This window comes from Aotus nancymaae, unplaced genomic scaffold (assembly GCF_030222135.1).
Source record: "Aotus nancymaae isolate 86718 unplaced genomic scaffold, 86718_ANA_hifiasm-v0.15.2.pri h1tg000029l, whole genome shotgun sequence".
NCBI lineage: Eukaryota > Metazoa > Chordata > Mammalia > Primates > Aotidae > Aotus > Aotus nancymaae.
The window spans coordinates 50,418,339-50,435,807 of NW_026988442.1; the positions used below are offsets into that span (position 1 = coordinate 50,418,339).

At 36.1% G+C, this 17,469-nt stretch overlaps 1 protein-coding gene across 14 annotated transcripts in view; it reads right to left on the minus strand.

Annotated features, from left to right (window-relative positions):
- Nucleotides 1-1,162: 1,162 nt before the first annotated feature.
- SLC4A10 (solute carrier family 4 member 10) overlaps nt 1,163-17,469 on the minus strand; it is a 359,094-nt gene continuing 342,787 nt past the window's right edge. For 7 of the 14 annotated variants that reach the window (XM_064382673.1, XM_064382670.1, XM_012440534.2 and 4 more), the window contains 4 exons: nt 11,940-12,007; nt 9,416-9,532; nt 8,527-8,565; nt 1,163-3,249 (listed from right to left, as the gene is read on the minus strand). In XM_064382673.1, coding sequence (XP_064238743.1) covers nt 8,553-8,565; nt 9,416-9,532; nt 11,940-12,007 — 198 coding nt within the window. In that variant the 3' untranslated portion in view covers nt 1,163-3,249; nt 8,527-8,552. The remainder of the gene's footprint in view (nt 3,250-8,526; nt 8,566-9,415; nt 9,533-11,939; nt 12,008-17,469) is intronic. The other 7 variants (XM_012440527.2, XM_064382671.1, XM_012440532.3 and 4 more) reach the window with 1 other exon arrangement.

The window sequence follows — 17,469 nt, forward strand, 5'->3', positions numbered from 1 at the left end:
TATACCAACTCAGTACATATCACATTATTTATAGCTATGTATCCACCCTGCCCTTAGAAGCGAGAATCATAGTCCTATTTTCAACATTCCAGGAGAAATGACAGCACCCAGTACACCAACAGGAACTGAACTGGTGTGACAGTTCAATCAGTTAGCCGCAGCTTTCCATAGAGAACATCAAAATAGATCTCTAAAATAAAGTATTACAAGTAAACTTTGATTATTAGGCCTCTTCAAGGGACTGACTACAATTAGCCTCTCAATGTAAACATTTAGAGAATCATCATATTATCCAAATGACTCTCGTAAAACTTTCAAATGACCATAATCTCATTTAATTTCATTTTGTTGTGTGAATAGATGAGATAGATATTAACATACTGGAAAAATTAAAGAGCAATCTTGCAATAATACTAAAATAGACAAGTGCCCAGGAGCAAATAGGCCAAAGTTAAATCAAAACGGAGGTAGGTCAGTGCCATAGAAAAGAGAGTAAGTCACACTTTTAAGAGGCAAGAAAAATCCTAAAAGATCTAGGAATCATGTTGAAATACAAGTTGCTTATAGATCATCAGCAAAGAGTTTCTATCAAACTATGGGTTTAAACTATACCAAGGAGACATTCAGATTATATATTCCTATATTACACAGAAAAAACTTTCCAATATTGTAGGCTGTGAAACAGTAACAATTACAAAGTAAATTCACTAGTCAAGAGAAAAATACCAAGTAGTAGGTTAGATAGAATTCTGAATGCAATTATCTCCACAACACACTGCCAGATGGCTACAAAAGAATAATGGTCCCATCTGACTTTTGTAACAAACAGGGAGGAGACAAATTTTAGGAAATGCTTTCCCCATGGAAGTTAAAAACAGAAGTCTAAATAGAGTTCTAATAATGAGGAATATTACTAATGACCTTGGAGGTTTTTACTAGCATAAGAAACAATGTCATCTGCACCCAATTCTGGAAAAATGAGTAAATATATCCCTATATAGTTCTCATAATCTTCTGTTCATGAAGTTCAAATTGTTTACTCTTAAAACATACTCCTAAATTGTTTATATCACCAAGAGTTCTTAATTTTGGGGCTGTCTAAATTTATGTTTTACACTGATTTACTAATTAAAGAAAAAAGACAAGACACTTTGTATCACAATTTAAAATGTGCAAGGAAATTAGGATAAATATTTATTTCCACATAACATTTCTTAATTGTGAAAAACACAATGTCCTAGTCACATTTACACGTTACTTAAACTTTGCACTAAATTACATTCAAGATATTCATTAATTTTGACCAGGAATCTGAAATTAGAAGTAAATATATAATACTACATTTTTCTTATATTTTATAAGATTTCAAAATATTAGGATTAACATAGGGATAGCATTAAAATTCACACAAGAACAAAATGACTATAAAAATACTCAGAAATACAGAATTTCATTGGATATGATTGCTTATTCAAATAAGTGATCATGTGAAGATTTAAATTCACTATGATCATTTTTAACAGAACAGTTATTAATATATTAAAACACTAAGAGTCTGCTTTGGGGAATGACTGGCTAAATCATAAAACAGTGGAAATGTTTACAATGTAGTATCTGTATTACAAAATACACAAAGGCAACACATTTGGAACAGAAAGCTTCTGTATTTTTCAGCATTTATAAATACAAACTTTATTAACTTAAAATTCTTTCTATAATTTTTAGGCTCATGTTCCATAAAAAGGGGAGCTCCTTAAAGAATTGTGAGGGTAATTTTTAAAAGGTATCAAAATGTAGAACTTACTGGAAGCTTTGTTGATTTTATTTCCCCTCATTAGATTAATCACAAGAGGAACTTTTCTTCACTTTTCACGTGTACTTCTACGCATAGTACGGAATTAACAGTCTGTAAAAGCCACAGGGCTCTGAATTACTGTAAAATTGAATATTGAAGTATTACAAAGTTGATGACTGCCGCTCATACTTAGGAACCAAGAGCATTGTGAGATTTAGCTTTATTAACTTCACATTCATCAAAAGTGAAATGAAATACTGTATTTTTAGTAATGGCCAAAACTTCTTAACTTGCTCTCTCCTTACATAAGTTTAGTAAAGATGTATTATTTTATACAGACTGAAATATCTACAGAACCTTCTCAAATGGAATCTGAAATTTTCTTTTAAAAGACTGTTTTTCCACAACATGCATTTAATTTAAAAGCGGAAAAAAGAATTCTGCAGAAAAAAATGACAATTGGAGAGCTGTTGGTCTAACATGAGAATGTGATTCAAGACCAGCATTAAGCAGTGCATGACCATTAGCCACAGAGTAACTGTACAGGAGTGAGATTTCACATACAATGATTCGCCATGTGGCATTCCACAAGTATGTATAGAATATGTTTATTTGGAAAACATCTGTTGTCAGTGGGAGCGAAACAGCATATTTCTGATAAAGGTTTATATTGAAAAATCCCACAAAACCGTTACAAAGTTTTCCTAAAGCATTTCATATAAGCTTAATATTTGATCATGTAGTCACAACTTGAATTTTAAGCAAATACTGCTTAACTCTGCATTATGTCTGATTCTTTTTAACAAGTTGTAAATAGGTTTCTATATATTTTTTCAAATGACTTTAAGTTTTAGTTACATAGAAATTGTTAAGTATTAAATGTATCATATTAAATCAAGGAAATGCATAAATACAATTATTAAAAAAATGCTTTCAAACTAACTTTTGATTTGGGTCTTTTGAAATAAGTCTCTAATGCTAAGCTATAAAAACTAAATAGAAGTAAGACTACCTTTCAAAAATTCTTCTGAATGAAATTATCAGGCATCTTCAGGTCACTAAAGTAGGAAAACACTAAGTAGGTAAATATGACTTATCTCTTTAAGGAAGCTATTGCTCTCAAAAACTGACAATCAGAATCCAGTTTGCAAATGTCTAACATACAGCAAGGAACACGCATACTCTTGCATTGGCTATTGTATCTGCTCACAAGGGTGTCTCACTGCTCAGAAGTTTAAACACAGAAATGGAACAAGTATTGCACTACTTACAGTATGAAGGTGGATTTGGGTTGAGAGACAGAATTTACAATACATGATCAAAGCAGTTTTATTAATAATTGTGACACTCTTCTCATATATATGTAAAAAATAAATTGAAGATCGAATCATAGACAAGTCTCCCTGTCAACACCTTTCCCTGAGTCAGCTTTCTTCTCTTTTCGGCTTTCAATGCTACAGGAGGGAAAAAAAGGAGACATTTGTTACTGCAATCCAGCATGGCTACTACGAGATCTGCTTGCTCAGACATAAAACCGGTCAACCCCAAAGCACCACAGGAGCCCTTAGGCATTGCTCTCTCATGCTGCAAAGCACAGGTAGACAGCAACAGTTAAAATCCTCTGCACTCAGTGAGACAGAAACCAAGAACTGCAGAGAGGGGGAAATTCAAAAACAGACACTACACAGCAAAAATCATTTTTTTAAACAGTTCCAAAAACATGCAAGATTAATACCATGGTCCTCATTTGGGCAAGTGACTCACTGATTATTGTTGAAAATGTCAGCCATGCCCCCATCTTAAGACAGTGCCAACTCTAGTAAATGACACAAACAAGATGTCACAGGAGGCATTTCTGGACTCTGCTGCAAATGGCTCCTCCCTTGTGCATGGACTGGATCTTGGCCTTTAATGAAGACCATACTTTGGCCAGGTCAGACAGACAGCTCCACTGGTCTGGAGGACAGGCTGCCATGCATGCTGCTCTCCAGACACCTGTGCTCTCTCTTTACAGACAAACCCTTACCCTGTACATCAGAGGAATGATGCTTCACCTCACTCCTTCTCAGATAAACTCATTCCCAAGTGGCTTCTGTTTAATCTCACCCTCTCATTAACTTTACCAAGGAGCAAATTGGTCATGTGACTCTACCATTTTTGTCTATTTGTTTCAATATTTTTCCATTGTATACTTTTATTACTCTCATGCTGACAGTTTTCATGGAAAATTCAAATAATGTCATTAGAGGGATGAAGCTCACACTAGGTTCCAGAGGGGCCAGAAATGCTTTCTCCCTGATACTTGGCAGCACATGGAAAAGCCCTCTTTATCTAAGGCTTCTATGTGACTCTCTGCACTGCTGACACTCAGGGCAGCCCACAGCCAGCCACAGAGGCCCTAAGCTGGAAGAATCCACACATTTTTACTGTTAACTTCAGCCCTTAATATCAATTTATGAAACACTTAATGATGGAGACACCCTTGGTTTTATAACTCTTCTCCAAGTAATAAAGTAATAAAACTCCACTTTTCTATGGGGCCTCCTGTACAGCTTTCTAAATGGTCAATAACTTAGACACATTCTAAGAGTGTGTTTTTTAAATTGTTTTTCCTCCAATTCAAGCTAGAAACAGCCCTTCTCAGTTGTCACCACCACCCGGCACCATCAGGTAAGAAGTGCCGGAGCTTCTGCCATTTGTGGCACGCTGCCAGCTCTGAGAGCTGGTGTGAGCGCGTGTCTATGGCGCCCGGGTTTGTGCCTGCCACACTTCTCAGCACATACTACTTACAGGTCAGAGCAAAGCAACTTTTCTCCCTTTTCTTTTCTCCTTCCATGAGAAAAGATGACAGTGTGCACATGATGTGTTGAGAGCCTTAACTCGTATTTTTAACTCCTCTATCTGTATGACTCACTTTCTTCTACTTTAAGTTCCTTTTATATGACAAGTATCTGCTCTCCTGCTTTCCAAATTAACTTTTCTTTAAGCTCTACCTGTCTCGCAGTCTCTTTTGCCAAACAAAGTCAATGAAAAAGAGCAGCACTGGGCTTGGTGTTGGAAGATCTGTGTTCAAAATGAGCTGCACGAACTTGGACTAGTTGTTTAATCCCTCTGAGACCTGGTTTCTTTATCTGTAAAATTGGTTTTGGACTAGATGGCCTCTAGGTTCTCTGGTAGCTCGAATTCTAGAATTCAGAGACTGGTATTTCCAATTCCAGTGAACTCTTATCTTTTGAAAGATAGAATAATAGATCCTAACTGCAAGAGATTGTAAGACAGAGACATACTGGTCTCTACATATGCATAATTGCTGTGTGCACAATGCTTTGAAATATAGGAGGTGTTCCATAACCTTGTGATAAATGAATGTGTTCCCAGTGCCACTAATAGTCACCAAGCCGTAAATAAAAAAACTCATAATATCAACTTGATCCACAGATGTGCTTCCTCCTGATTCCCTGCTTTGGTTGTTTGGTTACAAAACAATAACCTATTAAAAGACTGGGTTTTTTTTTCCCTCTTCATCATAACCATAGTTTTGGTATCAGATTAGATTTCAGCAAACTATGAAGCAGAAATTTTATAACCAGCTCAAGACCTCTAGGAGCTGTCGTTCTGAATTCCTTGTTGCTTTTGAGGACGTCAATCAATTTTAAGCTTTCACTGTAACAAACATGTATTATGCATCTGATATCTGTCATTGTAATAAACATATACTGCATTATCTATTATGTGCCACGAACTCCATAATGACCTGGAAATACAAGATAAATAAGAGTGTCCCTGCCCTTGAAGAGTTAAAATTTAAAATATAAGGAAGTATATTTCAAGAGAAGGCAAAAAGTGACCTGGTACTGTCATGCTGCTAAGCAAACTATGAAACTATTACTTCTTAATGGCACTAAAACAGTGGGGTTTTTTTTTGTTCTTTTTTTTTTTTTTTTTTTTTTTTTGAGATGTTGTCTTGCTCTGTCATCTAGGCTGAAGTGCAGTGGCATCATCTAGACTCACTGCAACCTCTGCCTCCCGGGTTCAAGTGATTCTCCTGCTTCAGCCTCCCGAGTAGCTGCGATTACAGGTGTGTGCCACCACACCTGGCCAATTTTTGTATTTTTAGTAGAGATGGGGTTTTGCCATGTTGGCCAGGCTGGTCTTGAACTCCTGGCCACAAGTAGTCCACTTGCCTCAGACTCCCAAAGCGCTAAGATTACAGGTGTGAGCCATTGCATTCAGCCTAAAGTCGTTTTTATGAATAATATTTCCAAGAAGTTATGAGAGAGCCTAAGCCTAGGCAATCAGAGCAAAGAAAGAGAATCCAGGACAGAAAAAGGTGGTGGAGCGTACAGGGGTGGGTGTTGGGGGATAGTGAGTAGTCCCAGAGCCTAGACTCTGTCACCAAGGCAAAGCTAGGTGCTGCTTTTCCTAACATTGCCAGGGACCTTCTCCAGACACACTGATCTTGGGTATCAATTTTATAAAACATAGCAGTTGCTAACCTATTCTGATGGGATATGGTCGTTAAGGAGCCCTATTTTCACCAGCCCATTTAATAAGCTGCCGAGGCTCTTGTCACACATATGTATGACATCAGGATCAAAATTAGACATCCTCCAGATAAGACAGAATTTGCAGTTAGTTCTTAGATTCTACTGTCAGTTAAACTGATAAAATATTTTTGACAACAAAAAGTGAATGATATAATTGAGGAAATATAACTTCTATTCCAAATTCCATGGAAAAAAGGGTTTCTAGGCGTCTCTGACACATATTATAGCACAGGATGGGATGGAAAATAACTCAGGATGGGGGGTGTCAAAGGCAGCATGGAAGCCAGCTCAGAACTCAAGAGATATACACCCTTACTAGGTACTAAATTTTCAGTTTCTGGTCATCATGCTTTAAAGCCTTCAACATATACCATGAAAAAGCAGTGGCTTTGGGAACTTTCTTAGTATCAGTAGTTTTAGAATTCTGTAAGCCCTACCCTTTCTACCAACCAAGAGATGTTTCTCACGTGGAAAACCACAAATGTTATCACATCAAAAGGCAAGGAAAGCTGAAACTGGGATAAACTTTCATTCCACAATTGTTTGAACCTCATGTCAGTGAAAATACATTTAAAGAATAAGAAACAAGTGGTTATATCTAGACATAAAGGATAATCTATTGGAAATTGGACCTGCTTTAAAACACCTTATATTGTTCACTAGATTCGACTACTGTCTGAAGTCATCTAGATACATATTTTTAAAACAAAAAGATTTTTCTGGTGAAATGTATCACTTGACTTTAAGGAGTAGCTAAAATATCATGTCACAAGACTTGCTTGAACCAAAGAAAAACAGAGGAAGAGTTTGGACTTTGAATCCATATAATACAGGAAGAAAAAATTTTACAGGTTTGATTGTTTCTAATTCTCCACATACTGACCAACAATTGCATGTAATTTTGAGCTCATAACACTGGATATAACATTTTTAAAAAAATCAGATAAATGTCATACTTTTAATGTGAAAGGGTTCATAGTACATATTTCAATGGGCTTCAGAAACTGTTCTTCTCATAATTCTCTATGAGAAATATTCATTAGATTGTAACAGGGATCTTTGAGAAAGAAAGTTAAAGCTTGCTTTAGAATAAAATGTTATTTTGTCCCGAGCCAAGCAAAGAAATACATGAAAGTTTTAAAATACTATTAAAAGACAGAAAACATCAACCCAAAGTCTTTGAAAGGGAGCCCATTGAGTAATTTATTAATATATTATCTTCATTTGTAGTAAATATTGAAGGTGGTTGAGTGAGAGAGAACTAATTCCCAGCTTCTGGGATGAAGATTCTGTGCACCTGTTTATTTGTCTTGTCTTGTTTATGCTGTTTGGTATAGAGATGACACTGAAGCAGCATGCCATTTTGGGGTGACAAAAAACAGCAACAAGAGATATATTCTCCAAGTCTAATGTAGCTTCTTTCTCTAGTCCATGTTTCCAATGATGTCTCATGAAGTGAGACACAGCTTGCCGGTTTGGATGCATGGTGGTATATAACGAGAGCTGAGGCTCTCAGCTTTGCAATTTCTTTCTTTTCTTTCTTTCATTTTTTTTTTTTTTTTTTTTTTTTTTAAGACAGAGTTCCAGGCTGGAGTGCAGTGGCGCAATCTCAGCTCACTGTAACCTCTGCCTTCTGGGCTCAAGAGATCCTCCTGCCTCAGCCTCCCAAGTAACTGGGATTACAGGCATCCACCACCACGCCTGGCTAATTTTTTTGTATTTTTAGTAGAGACAGGGTTTCACCATGTTGGCCAAGCTTGTCTCGAACTCCTGACCTCAAGAGATCTGCCCACGCTGGCATCCCAAAATGCTGGGATTACAGGCATGAGCCACTGCACCCGGCCAGCTTTTCAATTTCTTAAAGGGACAAATTTAATTTTCCCTATTCAGAAATTTGATGCCATTACAACTACAGTTCTGTGAAACTTGTTGATTTATACATGATGCATTTGTATAAATCAAGAAAGGAATAAAGTTTACTCAAGTTTCAGACTCACTTAAAGAGCTGAGTTGTTACAGAAATACCATAAAACTCAGTATGTTACTGGATCTGAGCCAAACACTCTCCATGCCTTTTGCCTCCCCAAAATTCACACAGAGGACATAGACTGACCAGGTTTCTAGAAGACACCATTTAACATAAGGAAATGCAACCAAGGAATAGGTTTAGGGAGAGGGTCTTACCTTTGGGGAATCAGCTTCTAGAGTGATTAGGAAGGGGAGCTTATGACAAAAATGTAATATAAAAATTAAGTAGAAAAAGTTAATTTAAGGTTACGAAAATAAAGGAACTTAATAATTATAGTCAACACTGTCCCAAATCCCTCAATCACTCTCTAACAAAAAGAGATATTAGCATAACATAGGAATTCCTTTTCCTTCAGATCAGCATCTAAGAAGACTGGGTGATTTGAACTCTTATTTATAAATTCTGAAAAATTCAGTTGGAAATCCCATGATGACTGTTGATTTAGGGACACACTCTTACCCCAGCATGCACTTAAAACTACCATCCACACTACTGGAGATGTTACATACAGAGAAGTAAGAATGGATAGTACTTTCAGGAGCTGAATGTTTTGGGATAAGAAGTTTAGGGAAGACTTTCAAGGGGTTGGAATCAGGGACTAGAGCTATACTAAATATAAATATTTATGCATATTTATAAAATATAAAATACACACAATGCATATCAATCTAAAAAAGGGAAAATAAGGGAGTGTAAAAATAGACATCTAAAGGGGTTCTGGGGGAAGTGGGTGATGAGGGAGTAAAATAAAATCGTACTGAAAAATAGTAGGCCAAGATGAATGTCCAAAAATGTTATGCTTTGTGACTCATTTCTAGCATACTTCCCCCAACACTGTAATAGCTTTGGAGTAAGCTTTTAATTTGAAAGGAGGATGTTGAAAAACACGCCAACATTTGAAATAATTTCTATCCATTTTCAGAAAGAATTTTCTGGAATATTTAGGTCTAAATTTGATGGAAACCAGTATTATTCTTTTGCTTATGGTTTATGTCAATAAACAACTGGAATTAGTATAAATTCTTATTATTTTAAAATCCAAACCTTTTAGAAGGAAAGCTTGACTCCTTATCTTTTGAGTTATCAGCAGTAATCAGAAGGTTCCTCCACAAGGCAGTCTTTGACATTTCATCAGAAATATTGATCACAGATGGATCATCTCTAGACAGGAGTGTCCCCAGATGAAATAATAAACATTAATGAGTACTGCAGTTTTTCGATGACAGAAACTACATATAGGACAATCATATATTTATGGAGAGTATTTTTCCCAATGTTTAAATTGTGGTAAAATACACATAACATAAAATGTACTACCTTAACTATTTTTAAGTGTACAGTTCAGGGTTATTAAATACATTCATAATGTTGTGCAACCATCACCACTATCCATTTCCAGAACACTTTTTAAACTATAAAACTGGAACTCCATACCCACTAAAGCATAACTCTCCATTTTTTCTTCCTCCCAGTCCCTGGCAACTACCATTCCACTTTCTGTCTCTAGGATTCCAACTGCCCTAAGTACCTCATATAAGTAGAATCATACACTATTTGTCTTTGTGTGACTAGCTTATTTCATTTAGTATAATATCCTCAAGGTTCATCCATGTCATATGTCAGAATTTCCTCCCTTTTAAACCTGAATAATGTTCCATTGTATGTATACCCCATTTTGCCTATTGTATACTATTTTTGATAATTAAAAATGAAGAAGTATTAAATATTTCTCTCAATTATTGAAAACAATCTTTGAAAAATAAGAGGATCTAAAGAAAAGATCCTAGTTGTATAGATACTGATTTGACTTGTGGTATTTTTGGTTCATTTCAAATTACAGAGATTGGGTTCTGCAAGTCCATTGCTTAAACTCTAGCCTGGTACATCATAACATCCAGATCACTTCCCTCCTTTGTTCATGCCTTGTAGTGGCTCCCACTCAGAGTCCATGCCAAGTTCTTATAATGGCCTAAAGGCTCTGTCCCCACCTCACTCTGATTTCACCTCCTGCCACTGCATCCGTGCTCACTCCTTTCCAGCCCCAATGCAGTAGCCTCCTGACTGTTCTGGACCACAACGTGCATGATGCTTGCTCTTCCCTCTGCTCATTATGTCCCTTCACATGGAGCAACCCTTCTCCTTCTTCGTTCACTGTTTCATATAACCCTGATTGGTGATAGGTCACAAGAGAGGAACAAATGTAACTCTTAAAAGGAACAAATCCTTGGGTCTCCCTCTCTTGCCCAATCTGGAAATGTGTTCTTCAGTTCCTCTTAACCCTCCAGCTATTTTGGTCTTCCTAGAAAGATAGTTTCCTGGTAACTCAAAGCAACAGATTGACTACTTTCTTAAAGAAAGCATCATGTGGAATAGACATTTTTCATGATATTATGTGAGGAAAAGTCTTGTGAGAAAAATATTTTTTAAAATACTTGATTAAACAAAGCTATATTTTTTAATGCAGTACTATTTAGATTGCTTAATATGCTAATAGGCATTGTGAATCTCCAAACTGGAATGCAGTACGAAACATTTTTTAAAACTTATTTAACCACACAGCCCTTTTGAGAGTGGTACCACGTGAGACTAGGTTTCTACCAAACATACTTCGGAATATGCTGGTTCAACTAAACAATCAACAGGATTTTAAAATTTAAATGGTGTATAAAAGAAAAAAAGATAAAACATCTTATACTTGTGCTCTCTCTTAAGTGGGATATAATTACATATTTTTTAAATTCTAGAGAATATGATTTTAAAGTCAGACCCTAAAGATCCAGAAAATTCTCTCCTATTTTGGTTTCCAACACTATGACAAATTCCCTTCTCAGAAAAAACATCTCTGCTTTTTTATTGGCATAACCTTAAATTATTCATAAAGAATTTGAGACTATGAAATTGGGTACTAATTGATACATACAATTGTACAAGAAAACTATTTAAACTAAACTATATTGAGAGGAAGACAGAGAAGAGATTGAGAGGGGAGAATTTTGGGCCAACTTCTTGCAAATATTTTCATTCTAACTTCAGTAGTTTGCTTTCTTTTGCTATGTCTTTGTATATAAAGAAGATTAACAAATTTTGGAGAACTGCACAAATATTTCATAAAATGGCTGATATGACTGAATCCTTTAACTTAAGAAATGGGCTATCTCTTTGGAAATTCCTTTTCTTAGGGGAAAATTCCCAGTTAAAACATTTATCTGTGATCAACTTAGTGAATACCTAGCTCATTTATACCAAAAATAAACCTTGATCTGTCTTCTGGTGCTACTTTCTGAGAATATGAAAGGGATCTTTCATAAACATTATAAAATAGGAAAAAGAAAGACTTCCAACAACAGCTTCCTGCTTCACTTCATTTAATGCTATCTAATTATAGTCACACAGCTATTACCAGCAAAACTTAGTAGCAGGACCCAGGTTATCTAACTCTTAGTCCTTTCTACTCTAATACAACTTTAAGAAACCTCTCTGGGATCTACACAGTATGAAATTCTTAAATAGAGTATAGAAGAATGCATTTAGTTTCTTAAATTAATGTGTTTTTAAATTTATACCTTACCGATAGTGCCCTTCCAATGGGAGTTGTACTGTGCCCTCATCTTCCATAGCTAGCATACTTTGTTCTTCCTGAAAAGACAAATGTAAAGTATATAAAATGAACCTGATGAGTCTCCATTTTACATTAAAGAAGAAACACAGATTAATGTTTCATTATCTCATTAACCTCAAGACCTTCCACTCTATTTGCATTTATTAATGTTAGCACAGGTCCTTTCAATAAAGTATCAGCTACCAAGAACATAAGTAATTAATGAGAGTCTCATAACACAAAGTAATTTAAATGCTAACAATAATCTCCTTCATGTCACTCAATAAAAACATGGTAATTTCCAAGTATATTTAAAAAATTATTCTAAATTTTATAAGAAAGAAAAGTATGGGTGATATCATCAGTTTTATTGTTATAAAGGTGAAATTATAATTCCAGAATGCTCTATGAGGAGGGGATGAGGGGTGTACTCAGAACAGTGATTCTCAAACTTCAGTTTACATCAGAATCCCCTGGTGGGCTTGTTAGCAATATCCCCCAGAAGTTCCATACGTCTGGAATAGAGAGGGCATAAGAAATTCTAATTCTAACAAGTTTTCAGGTGATGTTGATTATGCTGGTCTGGTGACCATATTTAAAGAACTACTACTCTAGAGAGTTGAAAAGAGACAGTAGAAGATATTAATATCTTCCTGTATGGATCAATACACAGATGTGCCTTGATAGAGGAGGAAATGGAAGGCTTGACTTTATTTGGATGTGTTTTAGGCTTTTGTTTTATGCCTCAAATGTCTTCTCATAATGACAATATTCCACCTTTCCTCAAAGGGTGGAAATGATTTATATATTCATATATGCATTTCTTCATATATAGCATTTTAAAACTAAACCTTTGGGATGAAGATGATCTTATGGCTACCATACTGAAAAAATTCTGGGTTAGTTTTCAAATGTTATCATCAAACTTTTTCCATGAACCAAAAAAAGTTATCCATAGATTACAGCTCTTATTTAATGCATTTATTTAAAAAGTGAGCCAGTTCAAAGAATCATTTCAGGCCATTTAAAAATGTTAGCATTATTGGTTCTAACTCCAGAAATTGAATTTTAAGATGTGTAAACACAAAAAACTAGTTGATCCCCTGCCCAAATGGAAACTGCTGAAAGAAAATAAGGATGACCCTGAAGGTTTATTTCTTCTTTCGGTAGCTTAGCAGAATTAAGCTGGCTTGAACCAGCTTCCAGAGACACTTTGACCTTTTGCTGATTTTATTATTCCTGGCACACAAGACTGTTCTGAGTGTCCTTGGCAATCAGATCTTGGCCTGCCCCTTGGATATCCCATAGTCTGAATATCCCATGCCATATTTCTTGTTACCTAAAGAAAAAAGTGTTTTCTAGTGCCTCTTAAGCTAACCTATGAGTATACAATTCAATGTGGGAGCAGGTCTTATTTCTTTCTTGGAGTACTCTCCCAACCTGCTAGCCATGGAAAGCCCCTCTTTGGTAGGGCACAGAATCTCTATGCCCATCCTATACTGTGTGGGATAATTGAGAGGCCAGAGACTGCATGAGCTCTGTTACTTCCCTGCTTAGAAGCTTTCCCCAGAAACCCATGTTGTATTTGTACTTTGTGAAGCTAATGGCATGTGTGTTACCCTTTTGCATCCCAGCAACTAATTTTATTCTCTCTCTTTGCTGTTCTTCAAGGAAAAAGTTTTCTTGAAGAATATTTCAAGAAAATGAAAGCATGACAGTCACATTATTAGAACTAAGTCAAGGTGAATGGAGATTACCATTGGTTTACAATTATCCATTCAAGCATTTCAGCTCTGGCTTCCCTTACAACTAAGTTAGTCATAATATGTGGAATATATTACATACATAATATATATTGTAAGCACATTCTGGTGGGCATGGGCAGAGCATATATATCATTTCAGGTAGAAAAGGTTCCTTTTTCTATAAGGTTACTTTAAGGTACATGGAGGAACAGAAAAAGTAGACAGTGATACCAAAGGCTATGCAAGTAAGGACAAGATAGGAGAACGATGCAGCTCTTTCCTTGGTGGCCCACCGAAAGGTTAAGCCTGGTATATGGCATCATGTCTGGCTAATCAAGAGTAAAATGTCAGGAAGCAAGGTAGAATGGTTTAAGAAAGAGTAAAATGCAAAAAAGATGAAGAGAAGAACAGTGCCGTCAGTGCTTAGGTTACCTGGCAGCAGAAAATGAATGCTCAAGATTCAATCTAACAGCAAAAAATTGGACCAAAGCTCTGGGAACAATTTTGTTTTTTCTTCAGATGATTTTCCACTTTTCTCTCAAATTGCTTTCAATAATTATTTTGCACTCTGTGGCTTGTTAGCATGTGTGGGCTTTATACTAGTCATAATTCTATCCAAACAAAAACTCATCACCTCTAAAGATAGCTTTTCCAAGCCATGCTTATCTGAAGAGAAGGGTGGCAGAGCAGCCGCTGCCTTCAGTGCCAGAAGGAAGTTGGGTGGGCCCCGGAGCGCGGGGATGGAGGGCCGGCTGCATCCCGGCAGCACTGCGAGAAAGCCAAAAATTGAGGCTTTCTGAGGAGGAGCAGTCAAATCAGGCAGTAGCTGTCACGACAGCCACAACCTAGGTTATCTCAATCAGATCAGAAAAGAAAGAGGCAGTGAGAGCATAAAGCTAAATGAGTAGTCGCCAGCTTAGACGTCAGAAAAGTACCTTAAAATGAGTCCCATTCAGCTCTTAATTTACACAGGATCCATTAAAAGCATGCTGGGTTCTACAGCATGAGGAAGGTGTTAAAGGGGTGATGATGAGAGTTTACCCAAGAACCTTTGAGAGAATTCACCAATTTAACTAGAGGGATGTTTATGCTATGATTTTAATGCCACCTTTTAATTAAGATAGCCAAAGCACTTTTCAGATATAAAACAAGTGAAGGATAATTAATGCTATGTCCAGCACAGGGCAAGAAAATTGAGGCTTAGAAAAACAAATCTACCCCAGAACACTCAAATATTTATTGAGCATGTATTATGTGCTATGAACATAGTAAAAGGAAGGATAATCCAGGGGCTATTAATTAATCCATTCAATGGCAGGTAGTCTGCTAGGTACTGGGTATACAACAATGAAAAGAAAGCTATAAACTCGACTCTCAAAAGATGTAAGGGATAATCATGAAAAGTACCAAAGTCGAGGTTGTAGCAAGGAAGAAACTCTCGGTAGGAAGAAACAATGTAGGCCAACCATAAAAGCAAGGAATAAATAAGATGTGTTTGCAAGTCAGTGAACAACTAGCTTGGTTGGAGCCAAAAGTCTGTGTTGAGTAGAGGTGGAAGAGATAAATCAAAGTCAAATCCAGGTGTATTTTGATAATAGGATGTTATATATTGAATTACATCATGAATTTGAATTGTATTTCATGATAGCATAAAATTTATGATTCATATATCATGAAACCTAACAAATAACAAAGGTAGTTTTCCTTTAATTACTTTTAGTGAAATAGGTTACATTTATAATTACATCCATTTTCAGGCAAAGTGTGTATCTATGTAGGAGCCCTCAAATATCTTCAAGTAAAAACAATGGCAGCAGAGATCAATATTCACAAATATGCTTAGAGTATTACAGAGGGAAAATATTCAGCAATTTTAGAATTCACATCTTAAGAAATGGAAGATTCTTCAGAAGTGAAGCTCAACCCTTTTATTTTTCCAAAGAGGAAAACAAAGTCTACAAAACGTAGAATTGTCAAACCATTTTCTTCCTCAACTGCTAATACAATAGAAAATGCTGCAAACATTACATAAATATATAATCTTTGAAAACCGTAAATTTTACATTTATAATAGATATTACCTATGGTTTCCAATGGGCAGAAGAGCCAAAACATAAAACTACTCAACAATGAAAGCAGAAAAGAAAAATGGAGGGTTCATACAGAGTTCCTATCAATACATAAATGTAATTTTGTTTTTCAACAGAATATTTGATTCTGTGTCTCTAAGGAATTATGTAAATTATTACAAGTAAAAACCTCCAATAGAGTACCTTTGTATTTAGAAGATTATATTTGATTCTGTGGTTTTAGGAAAGGACTTATCTCAAACTTTAGCACCAGAATCACCCAGAGGTCTTGTTAACAGAGATGGTTGACCCCATTCCCTGAGTTTTGATTCAATATGTCTGAAGTAGGGTCCAAGAATTTTCTAGGTTGCTAGATGTTGGTTAATGTGGCAGTGATTATGGAAACACACTTTGGGTAATGATGGCTTAAGGAAGAAGAATATGCTTTCCCCACACTAAGATTCAACTAGAAATGACATTTGAGTAATAATTTGGCCATGCTTCCCAAATCCATAACCAATTCTGACCTATCTTAGCAGTAAGACATCTCTGTAATTTGTTTAGCTGCATGGGCTTTTAGATTGTTTTTATGTTTTCTTGGCCTTTTTCATGATCCTGCTTTGGAATCACAGTGTCCCATTTGCTCTCTTTTTGTTTTCTCCTATAGTGTATATGTTAGAGTGAACCCACGGTAAATCAAGAAGTATCACTATCATGATCACTTCCACAGAGTAGAATTTCTAGGATTTATCCAACACTAACCCCCTTTCCCCTTGCTCAGGAGCAAACATTCTGCTGGGATTTTCTGCCTTTAACAGTAAGTAGCCTTTTGTCAAATGTGTACAATGGCCTAGAGAATATTTAAGTAGGAAGGAAGGCATGTTGGTACTCTGAGCACATTTGGACATCCAGAATTTGATTCTGCAGTCTTCCCTTTACACAGAGCAATGTGCAAAATGTCAGGGTTCCAATATTCATTTCTACCCTGATTATAATCCTTTCTTTCTAAAAACTGAAGCATATGCATATGCATATGTATGAAGTACATGAAAATTTGGAACAGAAGCTCTGCGACCTTGGACTGGCCTGTGTAGCTATTTATTCTGCTTAACTCATTATTGAATTTTAAGGTCAAATGAATGTTTTCTCAGTGCCATAAGACCAGAAATGGGCTACTGATAGGAAAACCCTGGAGGCTAAAGGTACAAGCTTCTATCTATCATCAAAAGGACAAGAGGTGAACCGACTTTAAATTCAAGTCTCAGGGAGCTAAGACATTTCTGCTATTTACCATCTTGCCAGATCATGATCAAAATTACTCAATTAATTTGAGCAATTGCAGAAATGCAACATTTCTGGAGAACTTGTCCGTTTACCACCTTAACACACAATCTCCTAGAAGACTGGGCCCTAGTAAGACGCCACTGTAAGATCACATCCTTCCACTGGGTCTATAAGCCTCAAGAAAATAGAATGCCAAGATCTGGGCAAACAAGTAGAAAATCAATCAGTATAGAAAATCAATCAGTAATTTAACTATTAGTGTAATTATTCCAAAATCTTTCTACTGTTTTTACTGACCATACTCTTTTAATACTAATTCTAAGCTAGAAAGTGAACCTTTTAAACTTCCTTTTCTCTCTCCTGTTCGATGGAGAATTAAGCTGTTTGTATTAGTCAGAGCTA